Here is a 20,461-nt window from a genome sequence, read left to right as displayed (position 1 = left end):
TCCACCCTCGCCCCGCCCCTGCGCGCCCGCGCGGCCCCGCCCCGCCCAGGCCCCGCCCACCTGGGGTCACGGGGTCGGCCGGCGCGCGGCGGCGCAGCGGCCCCGCCAGTCACGTGGTCACGTGACGCGCTCCAACATGGCGGCGCCGTGGGGCCGCGGCGTCGCTTCCTGACAGGGCGGTGCGCACGGACGCGGCCGTGCGGGCCGGGCCGCCGGGCCGGAGCCTCGCTCGCCCGCTCGTGGCGTCGCCCGCCCGCGGGGCCGCCAGCCTCCGCCGGGCCGGGGCCATGCAGGAGAGCCAGACCAAGAGCATGTTCGTGTCCCGGGCCCTGGAGAAGATCCTCGCCGACAAGGAGGTGAAGCGGCCCCAGCACTCCCAGCTGCGCAGGGCCTGCCAGGTGGCGCTCGGTGGGTGAGCCGCCCCGCCCGGCCCGCGCCGGCCGTTACCCCGCCCGGCCTCCCCTGCCCGCGCCCGGGAGCTGCGGCCGGGCCGCCGGGACTGGCCCAAGGTCACCCGCAAGCCGGTGGCAGCCGCGGCCGGTGCTCCCGCTCCCTGCGCCGTCCGGGTCCCTGGCTCCTCCTCCCGCCACCTCCAAGTCCTCGGGAGCCGTAGCTCTGAGTAGGAGCTGTCGTTTTTCCTTCACCTGGGCTCGGCTGGGTTGGGGTTCCCCCACGTGATCGGTGGAAGTTGGGAAGCCCCTGAGCCCTACTAGGGAAGTGCCCAATTGGAGAACGCTTCCCCTTCGCTGGGGACCTCCCATGTATATATTTACTTTCAGGTGCTGGAAGTTGAACCCAGGGGTATCTACCTCCAAGCCCCCCCACACACACAGGTCTTTTTTATTTATTTATTTTTTGAACCAGGGTCTCACTAACTTGCGGAGGGCCTCACCGAGCTGCGGAGGCTGGCCTCGAACCTGCCACCCTCCCGTCTCAGTCTCCCAAGTCCTGGGATTACAAGCCTGCGCCACCACGCCCGCCCACTCAATAAATATTTGCTGGCTGAATGGACTTGCAGATTACAGAAAGAACGAGAGAGGCCTGGTGCATAGTTAAAAGCTTGGTAGTCAAAAGCTTGCTGCATCGTAGTCGCCTTTACTAAATTTATCAAATGCCTGCTGGTGGAGCACACACTTTGATGGAACAGATAAAAGATGTGAATAAGAAAATACAGGAGACAGTTAAAAATACTAATAAATGCTATTGTGAAAATAAAAGGACAAGCATTTATAACGAGGGCCTGCTTTATAAAGACTGCTTTAGCTAGGACGGTCCAGCAGGTAATCCTTTCTGAGGACCGGGCCTTTGAGCTGAGTTCTCAAAGGCAAGATGGTTGTATTATCCACCAAGTGAAGTTTCAAGAGAAAGCGTTCTCCACCGGGAGGACCTGTACATTTGACCAGAGCTGTCTTCAAGCTAATTTACCACCCCAATACCTTTGGTTTGGAATCATTTTATTTTATTTTATTTGCGGGTCTGGGGATGGAACCCAGGGGCAATTGACCTCCAACCTACACCCCCTGCCTATTTTTTTTTTTTATTATTCTTTATTTTGAAACAGGGTCCCACTAAGTTGCGGAGAGCTCACTAAGTAGCTGAGGCTGTCCGCAAACCGTGATCCTCCGGTTTCAGCCTCCCGAATGCTGGTATTACAAGTGTGTGCCACCACACCCGGTGGGAATCTTTTTATAAAAAGGCCCTTTTTTCCTAACAAATGGAGTAAATGGAAAGGTTGATTTTTCTGTCACAGAGTTTAAGAGAGCCATCCTATTTCTCCTTTCATTTGGTGCAAGGTATAGAGCAGAGTTCTTCTCTTGAAACCCAGAGGTTGGCTTGTGAACTTTCACCTCCTGGGAGGAATTCCAGTCCATAGCTTTTCTCAGAAGGACCTAAGGCTCCCTCCCTCAAGCATCAGAAACTATTGATACAGAGGTGATTGTTGCTTAGATAATCCGGAAACAGTTGCTAGCCTTGTGAAATTCAGGACCAGTGGAAGGAATTTACTGAGATTTAGATTTTTTTTTAAAGCTTTTCTGTTCCAGTAACCAGGGCTAACTGGGGCATATTGTTTTATCAGGAATTACAGCAGTACAGAGCAGTTCGTTGCGGAGGCAGAGGCCTGGTGTTTAAAGTTCACAGTAAAATCCGCCTGGACCCTATCCTCTTAATTTCACTCTAAGTGTTGTAGAAGTTTGAAATAGTTATTTGGCAGGAAAAGTTTTCATTTCTCCTCCAGAAATCTTTTTTTTTTTTTTTTTTGGGGGGGGGTACTAGGGATTGATTGAACCCACGGGCATTCTACCTCCAAGCTATAACCCCAGGGCCTGTTTGTTTGTTCATTGTGGTACTGGGGATGGAACCCAGAGCTTTCTACCTCTAGGCCACACTCCCAGACCTACTTTATATTTTATTTGGAAACAGGGTCTCTTTAAGTTACTGATAGCCTCACTAAACTGCTGAGGCTGGCTTCCAGCCTGAAACTGCAAGATCCTCCTGTCTCAGCCTCCCATGTACTGGAATTACAAGCATGCACCACCACACCCAGCTTTTTTTTTTTTTTTTTTTTTTTTTTTAGGTACTGGAGATGGAGCCCAGGGTCTTCTTACCTCGGAGCTACACCCCCAGCCCTATTTTTTTATTCTTTTTTTTTGTGTGTGTGGGTCTGGAGATGGGACCCAGGGGCATTCGACCTCCCAGCTACAACCCCTGCCCTGTTTTTTATTCTTTATTTTGAAACCGGGTCTCACTGAGTTGCAGAGGGCCTCCTTAAGTAGCTGAGGCTGTCGGTGAACCGCGACCCTCCAGTCTCAGCCTCCCGAATGCTGGGATTACAAGTGTGTGCCACCACACCTGGCCTTTATTCTTTATTTTTGAAACAGGGTCTCAAAGGGCCTCACTAGCTAAGGCTGTGTGTGAACTGTGGTCCTTCTGTCTCTGCCTCCGAAATGCTGGGATTACAAGCCTGTACCACCATGCCTGCTTTATTTTTTTTTATTTTGAAACAGTGTCTCACTAAGTTGCTGAAGCTGTTCCTTTGACCTGTGACCCTGCCGTCTCAACCTTCCAGGTACTGGGGTTATAGGCATGTGCCACCACGCCTGGCTTCTTCAGAAATCTTAAAATTTTCACAAAATTGGGTGTCACATTGTTGAGACTTACAAAATTGTAATGTGGGCCCTAAAGGGTCATAACATAGAGAGTTTACTAGATACTTTTAGATCATATTCTGAAGTTCAGATTTTTCCAACTCAAATTATAGAATGCACATTTTAAGTGTCTTAGTAGTGAATTGCAAGAAATGGCTTAGATAGAAGTAATTTGGCTGCAGTTATAAGAACAGCAAATTGGAACGGTGGCTCATTATCACTAGTAGTGGTGAGCCACCAGTACACTAGTGGAATGGGTACTACCATAGGGAGCCTGTGTACAGTGTTACTTCAAGTGGCTTCTCTCAGCCAGGCACGTTGGACACACCCACAATCTCAGTACTTGAGAGGCTGAGATAGAAGGATCCCAGGTTTGAGGCCAGCCTCAGCCACTTAGTAGGACCCTTAGGAACTTAGTGAGACCTGTTTTGAAATGAAAAGGGCTGCAGTGTGGCTCAGAGGCAGAATGCCCCTGGGTTCAATCCCTAGTACCAGGGGGAAAGAAATAGAAGAAAAAAAGAAAGTGACCATCTTTAAAAGAATAGTCATATGCTAGTGCTACTGAACAGAAATGACTGCCTTTATTTATAGACAGTAGAAACCATCACAGGGTACTTGATATTACACACTGTATCTCAAGGCCCGGTCTTGTATCTAGTAATCTGATTTAAGAAGAGAAATTTTGAAAAATAGCTGAAATGAGCCAATGTGTAAAAAGTGTTATGTGGTTAGTATTTTAGAAATTCCTATGTGTGCTTGTTAATTTTTTCTTTAAATATATTGGTGTATTGTAGTGTCATATAATGTAGTTTGGACTGAGAAAGACATACAGGTATTTTTTTTTTTATGTGTGTGGGGGGGAAGAGTTACTGGGATTAAACTCAGGGGCATTCTACCTCAGAGCTTTAGCCCCAGTCCTTTTTATTTTGAAACAGGGTCTCACTAAGTTTTTGAGGCTGGCCTCCAACCTGTGATCCTCATGTTTCAGCCTCCCAAGTATTGGGATTACAGGTGTGTATCACTATGCCAGCTGGTTTTTTCTTTTCTTGTGGTACTTGGGATTGAAATCAGGGGCATTCTTTTTTTTTTTTTTTCTTTGGTGGTACTGGAGTTCCTGGAAGCCCTTCTACCTCTGGGCTATACTCCCAGACCTATTTTATATTTTATTTGGAAACAGGGTCTCCTAAGCCAGCGTGGCTGGCTTCGAACCTGCACGATCCTCCTGTCTCCGCCTCCCAAGCGCGGGGATTACAAGCGTGCGCCACCACGCCCGGCGGGGCATTCTACTTTTGAGGCATACCCCCAGTCCTATTTTTTTTTAACACTTAGATTTTTTTTTTGTCAAGCCTCCAAACTCCAAATAGTTTAAGAGCAGAAAAGATGGGTCTTAAATAAGGTAAATAAAAAGGGAGGTTTTAAAAGTGCAGTTATCTCCCCCAGAGAGCTGGAAGGCTGGGGATTATCAACAGATTCGTGAGCAGGGTCAAGAGGGCGGCGCCTGGGGTGATGAAGGCGCTCACACGTTCTCCTGATTTCTCCAGTCCAGTTTGTATTTTGAAGCAGAGTCTCACCGAGTTGTGGCGGGCCTCCATAAGTTGCTGGGGCTGGCTTCTTGCTGGCAACGAACCTGTCATCCTCCTGGCTCAGCGTCCCACGTGCTAGGATTACTGGCATGCACCACCACGTCCAGCTAAGTTTTTTAAATTTGATAAGATAAGCTGTAGATGACCAAAGTTGAAATGCTTGGACGCTAGAGGGGACTTACAGGAAACAGTTGCTGTGGCAGGATCTTGCCAGCGGCAGCAGTTCGGGGGAGGGCGCCAAGTCTGCAGGGGCAATAGCCCTTACATGTTAGAGGCCGGGAGCTTGACTTCTGGACTCCAGACTCAGGCGTTCAAATCCCCTGCCTTACACTTGCGTCTTTGTGCTCCTGGGCCAGTTACTTAATCTGTAAATCCCTCAGTATTCTTTATTTTGAAACAGGGTTTCATTTGTTGTGGCTGCCTCACTGAGTAGCCGAGGCTGGCCGCAGACCACGGTCCTCCTGTCTCAGCCTCCTAAACACTCCTAAGTAAGCGCGCGCCACCACGCCCGGCGTCCTCGGAAGATCTCTGATGTGTACAGATAACTGGGTGTGTTGTAGGTTCTCTGTAAGTGCTTGCTGCTGCAATTATTATTTTAAGTTGCAACAAACCACAAAAACTGTAAGTGCCCTGATTTGATGTTCTTAACCTCGGTGGCTCTTTATTCAGGGGTGACTTTTTCCTCTGCCTAGTAGACGCAATAAATAAGAATGTAATTGCTTGGCCAAAAGGCTGTGTTTATTGTCGTATTAACTTGCTAAGCTCAATGAAGAGAAGGATTGTCCTTTTAAAAAGCAACAATAATCAGGACAAAACGGGTCTGGAGTGATCTCTGATTTGTCTGCTCTCGGTGCCAAGTGCATAGGGAGGTGACTGGCCCAGTAGGGAGGTGGCCTTTTCATCTTCCTATGGGGAGTCAGGAGAATGTGTGAGCGCCCTCATCACCCACAGTACCGCTGCTCTTGACCTTGTTGATGAAGACTTGGCATCTGTTAGTAATCTCTAACCTTTCAGCCCTCTTTGGGGGATATAATTACATTTTTAAAAAACTTCCTTTTCATATTTACTTCACTTTTTTTTTTTTTTTGGTAGGTCTGGGGATGGAATCCAGGGGCATTTGACCTCTGAGCTACACCCCTGCCCTATTTTATACTCTTTATTTTGAAACCAGGTCTCACTGAGTTGCAGAGGGCCTCACTAAGTAGCTGAGGCTGTCCGCGAACCATGATCCTCCGGTCTCAGACTCCCAAGCGCTGGGATTACAAGTGTGCGCCACCACGCCCGGTTTTATATTTACTTCATTTAAGACCCATCTTTTCCCGTGATGTCTCTTTAAATTATATTTCTGCTCTTAAACTCTATAGAGTTTGGAGGCTTGGCAAAAAAAAAAAATCTCAGTGTTTTAAAATTGGGTACCAGGCAGAGGTGATGGCACACGCTTGTAATCCCAGTCCTTGGGAGGTGGAGACAGGAGGATCAAAGGTTTGCAGCCAGCCTCAGCTACTTAGTTAGGGCAACTTAATGAAACTCTATTTAAAAAATATAGAATAAAAAATAGGGCTTGGGGGTGTAGCTCAGAGGAATCCTCAGTACTGCAAAAGAAAAAAACAAACTGGGTACAGAAAAATTTGTCCACAGTTTCACTGCATCAGGCTGGTTGTAGTGGTGTGTGCCTGTTATTCAGGCTACTTGGGAGCTGAGGCAGAAGGATCTCAAGTTCGAGGTCCACGTGGACAATTCAGTGAGACGCTGTCTCAAAAAAATTTTGTTGTGGTGGAACTGGGGAGTCCTACTTCCCTAAGCTGCATTCCCAGTTTTTATTTGTTTGTTTGTTTATTTATTTATTTATTTATTTTTGTGGTACTGGGAACTGAACCCAGAGACATTCTAAACCAAGCTACAGAGCCAGGTGTGGTTGTGTACACTTGTAATCCCCGCGCTTGGGAGGCTGAGACAGGAGGATCGCGCAGGTTCAAAGCCCACCTCCTCTACTTAGTGAGGCTCTCGGCAACTTAGTGAGACCCTGTTTCCAAATAAAATAGAAAATGGGTCTGGGAGTATAGCCCGGAGGTAGAAAGCCCCTGGGTTCCACCCCAGTAACACCCAAAATAAATAAATAAATAAATACAGCTGGGCATGGTGGCGCACGCTTGTAATCCCTGCTCTTGAGAGGCTGAGACAGGAGGATCACATGGGTTCGAAGCCAGCCTCAGCTACTTGGTGAGGCTTTCAGCAACTTAGTGAGACCCTGTTTCCAAATAAAATGTAAAAAAGGCCTGGGAGTATAGCCCAGAGGTAGAGAGCCTCTGGGTTCCACCCCCAATACCACCAAAAAGAAATCCAAGGTACATTCACAGCCCATTTTTTATTTTTGTTATTTACTTTTTATTTTTTTATTTTTGGTGGTACTGAGGATTCAACTCAGGCATACTATCTCTAAGCTATACCCTCAACCTGATTTTTTTTTTTTTTTTTTTTTTTGTGGTACCAGGGATTGAACTCTGGTATTGGGATTACAAGTGTATACCACCTCCATGCCCGACTTTGTTCTTATTTGTTCAGGCATGTGCCACCATGCCTGCCTATTTTTTTATTTTGAAATTGGGTCTAAGTTGCCAAAGCTGGCTTGGAACCTGGATCCTCCTGTCTCAGCCTCCCAAGTAATGGGATGGCAGGGTGTGCCATGGTGCTTGGCTTCATTGAGTAATATGCACACAGCGCTAAGTCAGGGCAGAGTGTTCTGTAATTGCCAGCTGCCATTATGTCAGTCATCATCAGGAAGGTATAAAAAGAATAGTGTAGATGTATGTATGTTTAGTATGAAATTGAGAGATTTTTATTTTTATTTACTTTTACTTATTTATTGTGCAGCACTGGGAGAGAACCCAAGGGCATTCTACCTCTGAGCTCCACCCCCAGCCCTATTTTTATTCTTTCTTTTGAAACAGAGCCTCACTGAGTAGCCGAGGCTGTCCGTGAACCGTGATCCTTCTGTCTCAGCCTCCCAAGTGCTGGGATCACAAGCACATTCCACCACGCCCGGCTCGAGAGATTTTCATAATCACATGTTGTGTAATATCTGAATAGATCTCTGATCTATTCAGAAAGAAAGAAAGAAAGAAAGAAAGAAAGAAAGAAAGAAAGAAAGAAAGAAAAAAAAAACAATTATGACACTGCAGTGGAGCGTCAGTGAAGAGACTGTATTTTCTGTGGCTGGATTTGAGATCTGTTTGAAAATCTCTAGTCAAAGAGATCACAGCTTTTCTCTGCAGCTTGTATCGCATATGTCCTCGGTTTAATCAAGGGACTGAGGAAGAAATGAGGGTGCGGAGCTGCTTTCACACAGCTTCTGAGCAAGTTTTTCTGACTTAGGACATCATCAGCAGTAAGTTCCCTCTTCTGAATTCTGGAGTTATGTCTGTTTGGGGTCACCAGGCGAGGAGAAGCCACAGCCCATAGAGCTCATATTCGCACAGCCAGGCGGGAAACAGAGCTACAGCGTGTGTCTGCTAGATCATAGAGTCCATTCTTAGCCGGGCGTGGTGCCTTGCTGCTGTAACCCCAGTACTTAGGCTAAGAACGGAGGGTCACAGGTTCGAGGCCAGCCTCAGCAACTTAGCAAGACTCTTAGCAACCTAGTAAGAGCCCATTTCAAAACAGAAAATAAAAAAGACTGAGGGTGTAGCTTGGAGGTAGAATGCCTCTGGTTTCAGTTCCCACCCCCCCACCCCCCCAGCAAGTTTTAGACTTGCTGCTCTTTTTTTTGAATATGGGTTTCGAGATGCGGGTCGCTGGTGGCTTCGCTGGAGCTGTGTTGGTGGCATTGTGCTTGTGAAAGCCAGCCAGGAGCGAGCAGGAGTGTGTGTGGGAGCATAGGCAGGAGGCCGTGGTTCAGACAACTCTCCACATTTGACTGTGTGGTGAAGAGGGGGAGGGAGACACGGCTCATGAGAGATGTTTGTTTGTTTAAAGGTAGAAGGGGAGAGAACCCGTTAAGGGAGTGTATTCATAAATGTTAGTTTTATCGTAGTAATAGCATTCAACTTCCAAGGCTGGGGTGTAGCTCTGCACTTGCCTGGCATGTTCAACTTGGGTTCAAAGCCGTGTGTGGTGGCGCACGCATGCACGCTTGGGAGGCTGAGACGGGAGGATTGCATGGGTTGGAGGCCAGCCTCAGCTACCAAGTGAGGCTCTCAGCAACTCAGTGAGACCGTTTCCAAATAAAGTATAAAATAGGTCTGGGAGTGTAGCCCCGAGGTAGAAAAGCCGCCCTGGGCTCCACCCCCAGTTCCACAAAAACAAACAAACAAACTTGGGTTCAGTCCCCTGCCCCCCCCACACATTCAACATTTACATGTCAGTATGATACAGTTTCTTCATTTTCATATGATATTATTGTTGTTGTAGTTTGTTTGTGGTTCTGGGAATTGAACCCAGGGGCATTCTTCCTCTGAGCTACACTCCAGCCCTGTTTTACTTTTTAGTTTAAAACAGTCTCTCACTAAGTTGTTGAAGCTACCCTTGAACCTGTGCTCCTCCTGTCTCAGCTTCCCAAGTACTGGGATTACAAATAGGCACCACCATGCCCAGCTCTTCTTCTAAGTTTGATGTGCTAAAAACCAAACTATTCTTGATTGCGCATGGTGCCACACACCTGTAATCTCGGCGCTTGTGAGGCTGAGACAGGAAGATACAGGTTTGAGGCACTAGCTTCATCAATTTAGCAAGACCCTGTTTCAAAATAAAAAGGGCTGGGAGTATAGCTCAGAGGTAGAAAGCCATAGGTTTAATCCCCAGTACCCTGACCCCCCATACACACACTATTGTTATCTCAATACCAAAACAAATACACAAACCCCAAATTAAAACTGTTCTCACTCTTTGGAAGAACCATAAGTGTGAAATTTAAAAATTATCAAACATCAGCCGGGCGTGGTGGCGCATGCCTGTAATCCCAGCACTTGGGAGGCTGAGACAGGAGGATCACGTGGGTTTGAAGCCAGCCTCAGCTACTTAGTGAGGCTCTTGGCAACTCAGTGAGACCCTGTTTCCAAATAAAATATAAAAAAAAATAGGTCTGGGAGTATATATCGGAGGTAGAAAGCCCCTGGGTTCCACCCCCAGTACCACCAAAAATAAAAAAATTTATTAAACATCTTAGCTGGACATGGTGGCCCACACTTGTGATCTCAGTACTTAGGAGGCTGAGACAGGAGGATCACAGGTTTGCAGACAGCCTCAGCTACTTAGTGAGGCTCTTTGCAGCTTAGTGAGACCTTGTTTCAAAATAAAGAATAAAAAATAGGGCTTAGGCTGTAGCTCTGAGATAGAATGCCCCTGGGTTCCATCCCTAGAACTGGGGATTGGAAAAAAAAAAATTAGGGCTGTAAGTTGAAATACGATCCAGAATAAAGCCTTTAATTTTAGCAAATTCTGGTGTTCTGATTAGACATCTCTTTTTCTACAAATGCTCTGCTTCAAAAAGTTTTGAGAAATACAGGTCCATGACTGTAGCAGATTACTTTTTATCAATTCTCTAGGAGGAAGTCGTCTTTCTAGAAGTAGGAGTGGATTTTTTTGGATTGGTGGAGAATTCATTGAGAGTTGAGTTTGGAATCTTGCTGTTGTAATCCTGGGTAATAATTTAGCTTCTTTGAGAGTGAGTTTCTCAAGGTGGTAGAGGTGGGCTCCTGTGTCACGGCAGCACTGCGGTTAGGTGGCCGATGCAGGGAATAGCTGGCAGAGCCCTGGCCCGCAGAGCTGACTGCTGACAGAGGCCTTGGTGCTACGCATTCAGAGCAGAAGGAGCTGCCTCCCGTGTTGGTTGGTTCAGGAATCTCTTTGCACCTCTGGCATTCTGCACGGATGAAGGAAACCGCTGGAGGAATGAATTTCGAGCCCTGTCCTGGGCTTGTCACTCTCAGGAGGGACCCTGACAGCAGTGCTGGGGAACAGAGTAGCCACTCTATGGAAAGAGCGAGCTTGTGCAAATGTGTACTTAGCAGCAAGAACACGGAGTCTTCTGTATAAATAGCTCAGCGCTGTGTTTAGTTCTCACCGTCTCCTCCAGACTCGGGGGGCCTGCCAGGAAGTTACTTGATTTTTCTCTCCAGCAGAGTTATCTTGGAAAAGACTTCGCGATTGCTGATTCATCCTTGGAATCTTCCTGTAAGAAGCTTGTTTTGATTTATTGTCTTGGTTGTAATTAAGCCTTTTAGCTTGATATTTTATTAGGTTTTATAGTTTTGTGGGGAGTTCAGGCCTCTTTTGTGCTAAACATAAAATACTTCAGTTTCCCCTCAACCTAAGGAGTGGCTGGTGCATTTCCTGCTGTTGGGCATGCTGATTGAGCCAGGCTGCTCTTTGAGAACACCCCTGGTGCCGTGTTGCATGGGGAAGAAACTAGCAAGAACTCCCTTCAGGTGGTGCCTGCAGCCTGTGGGGAGGCGCTGTTCCCAGGCTCCAGCTCTGGGGCCTTGCCTCCATTCGGGCAGGCCTCCAGAAGCCTGGTCCTGCAGGGGCAGTGATTACAGGGCGAGGAAAGACTCCTGAGCAAGTGTGGAGGTCTGAGTGAGGAGCAAGGACTAAACAGTGGGTGCGAGGAGTTTCAGCAGAAGCCCCGCGGCAGAGAGGAGGCCGAGGGTGGCTGGCGGGCGGGTGGCTCCCCAGCCCCGCTGCGCGCAGCCTTGAGGCTGCGGGAGGACTTTGCTGTGTACGTCAGAAGCAGTGGGATGACCCTGAGGAGCTTTCAACAGGGAGGAAGGTGAGGTTAGCCAGGTTTGTGTTTTGAAAAGATCGACTTAGGCAGCTATGTTCAGAGCATCTTAGAGGAAGACGAGACGGATGGCCGAGGACCAGTGGAGAGACAGTCATCACGTAGGTGGGCGGTGCTGGTGGCCTGGAGTAGCCTGGTGACTGTGAATGAATTCCCAATCTGGTAAAAAATCAGGCAAGAAAACCTGGCCGTGGTCGCCAGCTGTGGTGGCGCACACTTGGAATCCCAGTACTTTGGAGGTGGAGACAGACGGATCCAACTCAAAGCCAGTCTCGGCAACTGAGCCAGGCTCTCAGCAACCTAGTGAGACCCCATTTTCAAATAAGATATGAACTTGGGCTGGGGTATAGCTCGGAGGTAGAGGCCTGTACAGGGAGGTGTGGGAGGAGGCTGATCCAAGGGGGGCTGGGGTGTAGCTCCGAGGTAGAGGCCTATACAAGGAGGTGTGGGAGGAGGCTGTTGGAGGGGGCTGGGGTCTGCTGTTGAGCGCCCAGGTGGACCCATGGAACAGGAAGTGGCCGCACATGAGGTGTGAGGCTTGGGCTGGAGGTGGGCGCCTGGGGCTCAGAGCCCAGGTGGGCCTTGGAAGCCTAGTGAGAGGGAGTGCGAGAGGGAGTGGCGCTGCAGCCTGGGCCCAGACCTCCAGCCATCCCTGGGAGAGATGGGCCAGCGAAGATGTGCTTAGGAAGCCAGAAGTCGAGAGAGTTTCCGTCAGCTTAAGGTCAGTAAGCCACTTGCTGCAGCCAGGTCAGGTTCAGGTGAGGGCTAGGAAAGTGCCCATCGGGTTTGAGGACATGGGGCCGTGGCGTGGCCCTTGAGCTGCTTGGCGGCACGGAGCTGGGAAAGCGCTGGAGTGACTGCCGCATGCGCGGGAGCGTGCCCCAGGTTTTACTGTGAGGAGCAGGAGGGAGATGTGACTCATAGAAGATTTTTGTTTTTTCTTTTTAAAAGGCGGAAGAGACTGAACTTGTTTACATGTCATGGGGAAGGGACGTTGAGGGAGAGAGAGAGGTTAAATAAGGCAGAGAAAGAAAGGACACTGTATTCACTCCAGCATGCACCGAGCGCCTGCTGTTGTGTGGAAGGCCGTGGGTGCTTGGGAATCTGGCAATGAGCGGGACAGCCTTGTTATCCTAGAGTTTTTATTTTGCTGGGGAAGACATAATAAATGAGCTGATAACACACTGTGTCAAGGGTGATAAATACTACAAATAAAGATTCAAAAATAAGTCAGTAAAATGAAAAATAAAGGTGTTAAGACACAGAGCAACCAGCAGCAGTGGGGTGCCAGTTTTTAGTGGCGGGGGGCTCTCAAAAGGGGTGACACTTGAGCCCTGACCTGGAGGGAATGAGCCCTGGGGAGACAGAGAGGCCAGAGGGATGGGGGAGCCGGGTGTAGGGGCTCGGAGGCCCAACACAAGATTTTGAATTTGCTGCTGGAGAGTTCTGAGCAAATGAGAGGTGTAACCTGGTGTACACTGTGGGCCTCCTGCTCGTGGAGGGGAGCTGTGGGGTGGCGGGAGGAAGAGGGGACCGCGAGGCGAGTAGGAGGCGCCGCTGATGGAGAAGGCCCAGGACGGGGCAGGGATGGGACGCCGCTCTTACAGCCCAGCCAGGAGAGGTGGGTCGAAGTTGGTGGGTTTGTAGGTTCGTGACAGGAAGTAGAGGGAGTGTGCTCCGTCGGCCGTGAGGCCAGATGAAGGTGACATCCTGGTTACGATTAGGGCAGCGAGGAGCAGCAGTCATGGTGGCCGCGAGCTGGAGAAGATGGTTGACTGGCAGTGTCCAGGCCCCTCTGCGGACCTGCCCACTGCCTGTCCCAGAGGTCCACTTGGTGGAGACAGGTCACGGCGGACGGTGGAGTGACCCGAGCTGAGACCGCAGGTCAGAGTGAGTCGAGGCTCTTGATTGCCTGTCATGCGCATGGTCGTCCAGCCAGTGCATCCATCTGGAAAATGCAGAGAGGAGAGCTGGTGTGCCGGCCACGGCAAGGACCCCTCGGGAGCACAGGAGCGGTCAGCAGAGGGAAAGGAGGCTGCGGGCTGAGGACAGGAGGGAGCTGGAGGTGGGAGAAGGTTCAGGGTATGGGGCCCAGACTGGCGTGGGGTGGAGGAGCAAGAGGTGACCAGAGGGACGTGCGGGTTTGCAAGGCAGGGAGGGGCCTGGCTGTGGTCGGGAGGGATGCAGTGGCGGTGGCACTGATGGGCTGCTGGCAGGCTTGGGTGTGAGGGTGGCAATGGGCATCGTTGCACTCGCCTTGGGAGCGGAAGTTGAGAGGAGCTGGTGCCAGCATGGCCGGTAAAGGGAGGGGTGCCGATCCTGATCCTGTAGGTGATGCCACACCCAGAAATGATTTCCTGGGAAACCTTGGCTCTCCAGCTGTGCCTGCTGCTCCTGCTGGTCTCCCTCCTGTCCAGCTTGCTCTTTATTGCTGCTGACTGCTCTGTTGGCAGCTGGGAAAGCAGCTCCTGTTGGGATGTGCAGCAGGTGGGTCTCGACAGCTGTTCCTCTCCCAGCCACTGGCCTCCGCCGCTGCCGCCGCCCTCCTCCTCCTCCTCCTCCTCCTCCTCCTCCTCCTCTTCTTCCTCCTCCTCCTCCAGTGGGTAGGGAGTGCTGGCCCAGGCCGGGAGCCTACCTGGATCCTCACTACAGAGTAGCGCTTCCTGGCCGGCCTGGGGGTGGGCAGGTGAGCCTCTGCACATGTTGCTTAGCTGAACAGAGTGGCTGGTGGGGTGATGGCTATGTCCTGGGTCACAGTGAGGGCAGACGAGCGCCTGCTGCAGTGCTCAGGCGGTCGGGGCAGCGGCGTGGTGGCAGTAGCACACTTTCTTTTTCCCCATGGCTTGGCTCAGCCTCAGCAGTGGCACTACAGGAGGATCGCAGGTTTGAGGACAGCCTCAGCAACACAGTGAGACCCTGTTTCAAAACAAAAAGTAAAATGGGCTGGGGGTGCAGCTCAGAGGTAAAATGTCCCTGGATTTCATCCCCAGGATCACAGGAAAAAGAAAAATAGGTAAGAACAAACATGAACTGACCACCTGTGTGTGCCAGCCCCTGTCCTCGTCACTAAACTGACAAGGCTCCCTCGTGAGGTCTACTAGGGGCCTCCTCACAGTCTCAGCCACACGAGCGAGGGGTAGGAAGTATACTAGCCCACCGGGCGCCATTCTGCGAATAGACATTCGTGCCGGCCTCTAACCCAGTTCTGTCTCCATCTGTCATCTGTGTCTCCTGCTTTACCCCAGTTCCTTTTCCTCCCACTTTTTAGTGAGAAAAACAATTATGTTATCCAAATATATTCAGAACCCAACTAGTGGCTGGGCGTGGTGGCGCACACTTATAATCCTACTACTAGGGAGACTGAGACAGGAGGATCCGGGTTTTCGGCCAGCCTCAGCTACTCAGTGAGGCCTTCTGTAACTTAGACCTTGTTTCAAAATAAAGAATAAAAAATAGGGTTGGGGTGTAGCTTTGAGGTAGAATGCCCCTGGGTTCCATCCCCAGTACTGAAAAAAAAAAAAAAGAACCCAATTAGTTTATTTATTTACTTTTGGGGGGGTACTGGGGATGGAATCCAGGGAAATTCTACCTCCGAGCGACACCCACAGCCCTATTTTTTATTCTTTATTTTGAAACAGGGCCTCACTGAGTTGCAAAGGGCCTCGTTAAGTAGCTGAGGCTGGCCGAGAACCACGATCCTCCTGTCTCAGCCTCCCGAATGCTGGGATTACAAGCGTGTGCCACCACGCCCGGTAGAACCCAACTAGTAAGTGGGACCAAATGACGCTAGTGCTCTGAGCACTTCCAACGTAAAGTAGCTAAGAAAGTGCAACAATTCCCAATTCTTGTGGAAATACTTAAAGTGATTAAGAAAGCGGTATCTGTGAACATGGGAGGGGGACTGTGGTCTCCTGCACTCCCTGGCCGCAGTGACTGGGGGAGAGGGCTGTGCACTGTGCCCTGTGCCGTGCCCCTCTCCTGGCTGCACCACCCCTTGCTCACTTCCATTCAAAAGCCAGGGCGAGGGCTGGGCATCACAGCAGTAGTGACTGCCTAGCCTGCGCCAGGCCATGGGCTCCATCCCCAGGCCCGTAGAAAACAAGCAACCAGGGCACGCCTTGGCTGTGGCTGAGCAGCAGCAGGCCGGCAAAAAGGGTTGGGAAGTTAGAGTGGTGCTGTAAGTGGCCTTCCCAGGCAGAGGCGTTTCGGAGTAGGAAAAAGAGCAGTGTCTTGAACGCTGCATAGTGGCAGCGCTCATGGTTTGTAAAAACGACAGCAAAGCCTGCGCTTTATACTGTTCTGCATTTAGAGTTTACAGATGAGAGTCAAGGACTCCAAAGATTATAAACATTCTTTCCCTCGGTTCCTTTCTCTCTTGGAGCCGGTTTTTCTGGAGTCAAGTCCCAGCTCTACCCGGTAACCTCTTTGGAAATTTGATTAGGGAGTTTGGTCTTAAACTCTTCTGGATCTGGGCAACATTTAACTTGTACAAAACTTGAAGTTTTGTCTTCCTAGTGCTAGACATACCCCCTTTTTTTTTTTTTTTTTTTTTTGGTACTGAGGATTGAACCTAGGGAGGGTTCTCTTGAGTTTCACCCGGCTCTTTTTGTCTTTTAAACAAGGGGCTTGCTAAGTTTCGGGTCTCACTAAGTTGCTTGGGCTGGCCTTGCGCGTTCTATCTCAGCTTCCCAAGTGCTGTGATTATAGGCATGCATCATCAAGCCCAGCTCATCATACTGTTTTCCTCTTCTTTCCTTCCTTCTCTCCCTCCTTTCTTTTGTGGTACTGGGGGTTTTATTTTTATTTTGAAATGGTCTCATTAGGATGATAAGAGACTTACTACTTACGAAGGTCTTACTACTTGCTAACCTGTGACCACTTGTCTTAGATTCCCAAGCACTAGGATTACAAGCTTGCACCACCACCCCCGGCTTTATTTTTTGTTTTGAAACTCTTTGAAAGTCTCACTGAGTTGCTGAGCTGTCCTTGAACCTGTGATCCTTGTGTCTCAGCCTCTCAAGTACTCTTTAAAAATCCACTTTTACCGATGTAGTACAAAGTACTTTCTTCTGGGCACTAAACAAATGTTGCAGTCTTAGGCCTGGGCAGCCTGCAAATTAGTCTTATTTGAACTATAATGTTTAAAAAAATAGTTGAAGTTGCTTTGAATTGCAATCTGAACTTTCACATAAAATCTGGATTTTTGACAACTGGAAAAATCAGAACAGTGGAGCCCTCAACAGTGGGTCCTCAACATTGGCTGAGGGCCTCTAGGGATACCAGTTCCAGTCAGTGGGCTGAGGGGCTTCTTCATCTCTTCCTGTCGGGAGCGGGGGGCCCTGCCCTGCCCTTAGTTCTTAGACTCACCGTGGTTCTCTTTGACATTTCCTGCCCTGCACAGGCCCTTGAGTGTGTAACCTCTGCATTTGGTTGTATTACTCTGGGTGGATGATATGTAGCCATCCTGGTGATTAATGCATTGGCTGACGGGTTGGAACTAGTGGCCAGAGTGTGGACTCCAGTGATCGACTGGAAGCTTCAGATACACCTCACGTTTAAACAGCCCTAGCAAGGTAACCATTATTGGAAGGAAGCCTTCCACTTGAGTCTGAGTGCAGGGACCCTCTGGCACACGCAGTGGCAGATGATCTTGTCACCAAGTGGAGCCTTGGTGTTATGGACGTAGATACCTGACGTTTCAGCCACAGCCCTGCGGGCTGGCTCTCCTGCCCCCTGTCCAGGGCCTCTGCTAGGGAAAGCCCTCGAGCCTTCCTCAGGATCGTCAGCCTGGAGCGCAGGAGCCAGGCCACGCAGCTCCTTTAACAGACTTGGCACGTCACAGACCTTAGGGCTCTGAGTGGGTGCTCCATGTCATCATCTGGGCAGTTTCCTCCTGTTGTCTTTTATGTGCAGTAAGAAGACATTGAAGACCAGGCAGCGGTTAGAAATGACCACCTCCCCTGAGCCCAGTTCCATGGTTTTCATATCCTAAGATTTAATCTAGGGTAGAATTGTCCAAGCAAAGGGAATTTGTAATCTCTACTCCTCTGTCCTGGGGTTGTAAGGAAACTAATCCCCTGGCCAGACCACCGGCCCTAGGAGGTGTACAAGAGGCTGGCTGTTGAGCGGTGAGTTGGAGAGCAGGCACTCAAGGGACCTTCCTCCCTCGCCTGTGTCGATGATCCCCAGAACCTGCAGGCCTGATGTGCGTTGTAGGCGTTGGCCAGATGGATGTTGGGGTTTGTGTATTTAGACAGGGGGCTATGTTGTTTCAGTGACATAGAATCTCATTCTGAAAATGAAGTTAATTTCTGAAACTGTGATTTCTGAATAACAGTGCTTTATTTCCACAACTTTGTGTGATTTTCTTTGGTGGTAGGGGTTGAACCAGGGGCACTCTACCTCTGGACTATACCCTCCACTCAGTTTTATTTTTTATTTTGAAACAAGGTCTTGCTAAGTTCTGAGGGCCTCACTGAATTGATGAAGCTGGTCTTGGACCTGCAATCCTTCTGTCTCAGCCTAAGTACTGGGATTTCAAACAGGAACTACCTTCTCTGGCTTTGAACTGTACATTGAAAGAGGACAGCCGGAGCTGGGTGTGGTGGTGCACACTTGTAATACCAATACTTGGGAGACTGAGACAGGAGAACTGGAGGTTTGCGGCCAGCCTTGGCAACGTAGTAAGACCACCTGCAACTCATCGAGACCTTGTTTTCCAAATAAAAGAATAAAATAGGTCTGGGAGTATAGCTCATGGGTAGAATGCCTCTAGGTTTCATCCTCAGTACACCAAGAAATAAATGAAAAGGGCAGCCCAGCATGGTAGGACATGCATGCCTATGTGACCCCAGGACTCGGGAGGTTGAGGCAGGAGGATCTCAGGTTCAAGGTGCACGTCGGCAGTTCCCTGAGACCTTCAGCGACTTGGTGAGGTCCTACTGCAAAGAAAAAAGTAGAAGGGGCTGGGGGTGTAGCTTGGATTCAGTCCCCAGTACCAAAAGCAAAACGGTTAAAGTGGTGCATTTTAGGTTATGTATATTTTATCACAATCATTTAAAAAAGTGCTTACTGAAAAAAGTAAGTGTATATTCTTATCATAGAGAATATTTCCTATGCCTGTTTCCAGTCTCGTGCCTCCTTTTTTCCAGTGGAGATGCTGTCTGTTACAGGTCTGTGGTGTTAGCGCTCACTGGCATACTTAGCTGAGCGGAAGTAGGTGGGGCGGGGATGGCAGAGCCACGGTGCCCAGGTTCGAGTTCCGGCCCAGTTCTCAGTGTGTAACAGGGAGCAGGGGCCTCTCTGTCTCTGCCTGGCTCCACATCCAGAATCTCCCTCTCCTGAGAGGGAGCTTTGCTCAGGGGGGCCTTGGCAGTGTTTGGAGATGATGTTGGTGTTCAGGCCTGCAGGGGTGGGTGGCTCCTGGCATCCAGTGGGGCGCTGCTGCCACAGGGCACAGGATAGCCCCATATAAAGAGTTTAATGTCCCCAAATGTCATTAGTTCCTCGTTGAGAAACCCTGTTCTAAAGAAGATGGAGGTAGCAGTAGTACCCACCTCACAGGACTGTTGTGAGCGTTGGGTCAAATGTGCACTTAGAATAGCGCCCAGCACTATTATTCTTAGCTAACACCACAGCGCTGTAACAGACAGCATCTCCACTGGAAAAAAGGAGGCACGAGAGACTGGAAACAGGCATAGGAAATATTCTCTATGATAAGCATATACACTTTTTTCACTGGCCTATCAAAACTTAGTATTTAAAGAGCACACAGACATTCTTTTTGATGGCTTCCAAATACCTACTAGTAGCCAGGCGTGGTAGCACATTAATCCCAGCATTAGGGAGGCTGAGACCGGAGGATTGTGGTTCAGAGACAGCCTCAGCTACTTAGTGAGGCCCTCTGCAACTCAGACACTGTTTCAAAATAAAGAATAAAAAATAGGGCAGGGGCTGTAGCTCAGAGGTAGGATGCCCTGGGTTCCACCCCAGACCCGCAAAAAAACCAAATACCTAGTAGTAAAGTTTTCTGTATATTTTCTGCTGCTAATGTACTTTTTCTTCTTCCTCACCAGATGAAATTAAAGCAGAAATAGAAAAGCAGAGGTAAGGGAAGTTCTGTCCTTGCTGGAGCACGGTGGGAAGGGGTGGCTGCGGCCGGGCACACTTCCTCATCCGCTCATCCTCAAGGCGGCACAGGCCACCAGCATGGCTGTGGGCACACATAAAGCTCCGTGCCGCTGCCCTGCAGGGTGACAGGCGCGGCTCCGTCCTGGGTACTGGAAGCAAGGCCAAGTTAATGCTGCTGTGCCTTTCCTTGAGAGAAGAGGTGGAGCCATGGCCTTAGTTTGGTGTGTTAGGCTGGAGGACTGCTGCTGGGAAGCGGCTCCAAGGCTGTCCCACTGCAGAAGCCCAGCACCAGCAGGATGCCCTGGGCCCCGCGCCCTCAGAGCTCTGCCCTCTGCGTGCATGCGGCGCATTGACGGCCTCCCCTGAAGTTGCATGCACTCAGCTGTGAACCAGCCAGCCCCACCATGGACTTTGCAAGCGCTCGTAATGAAATGGCTGCAGGTGGCACGGGAAGTTAAGAGTGAGGTTGTAGGGAGTGAATGTTCTTAATTTCTCTGTCGGCCTCCCCTGTGTTCCCCCAGGCTGGGCGCTGCCGCACCACCGAAGGCAAGCTTCATTGAGGCTGACAAGTACTTCCTCCCGTTTGAGCTGGCGTGCCAGTCCAAGTCTCCCCGCGTGGTCAGCACGTCCCTCGACTGCTTGCAGGTACCATGTTTAAATTCGGCGTCCCCTCCAAGCCGTAGGTACTCCTTACGCCACTTAGTCTTTGTGGAGGTCTTGTGAGGGAGGGGAGGGGCAGCCGAGCTCCTTGGGAAAACAAGACTCTGTTTCCCTAAAGGTATTCTATTTGTTGCTCTCTCATGTATATTTATATATATATATATATA

The 20,461-nt window shown here is 49.8% G+C and overlaps 1 protein-coding gene across 4 annotated transcripts in view; it reads left to right on the top strand.

Moving 5' to 3' along the window:
• Positions 1–254: 254 nt before the first annotated feature.
• The window catches only part of ARFGEF2 (ARF guanine nucleotide exchange factor 2), a gene marked incomplete at both ends in the record, with an annotated part of 109,788 nt that continues 89,581 nt past the window's right edge, over positions 255–20,461 (top strand). For 3 of the 4 annotated variants that reach the window (XM_080716332.1, XM_080716331.1, XM_080716330.1), the window contains 3 exons: positions 288–408; positions 19,580–19,610; positions 20,156–20,279. In XM_080716332.1, coding sequence (XP_080572458.1) covers positions 288–408; positions 19,580–19,610; positions 20,156–20,279 — 276 coding nt within the window. Of the gene's footprint in view, positions 409–19,579; positions 19,611–20,155; positions 20,280–20,461 lie in introns of all 4 variants that reach the window. The other variant, XM_080716333.1, reaches the window with a different exon arrangement.

This window comes from Muscardinus avellanarius, assembly GCF_963383645.1.
Source record: "Muscardinus avellanarius genome assembly, chromosome: 19".
Taxonomy (NCBI): Eukaryota; Metazoa; Chordata; class Mammalia; order Rodentia; family Gliridae; genus Muscardinus; species Muscardinus avellanarius.
Note: the sequence above shows the minus strand (reverse complement) of the source record. Positions and strands in the feature narration are given on the sequence as shown.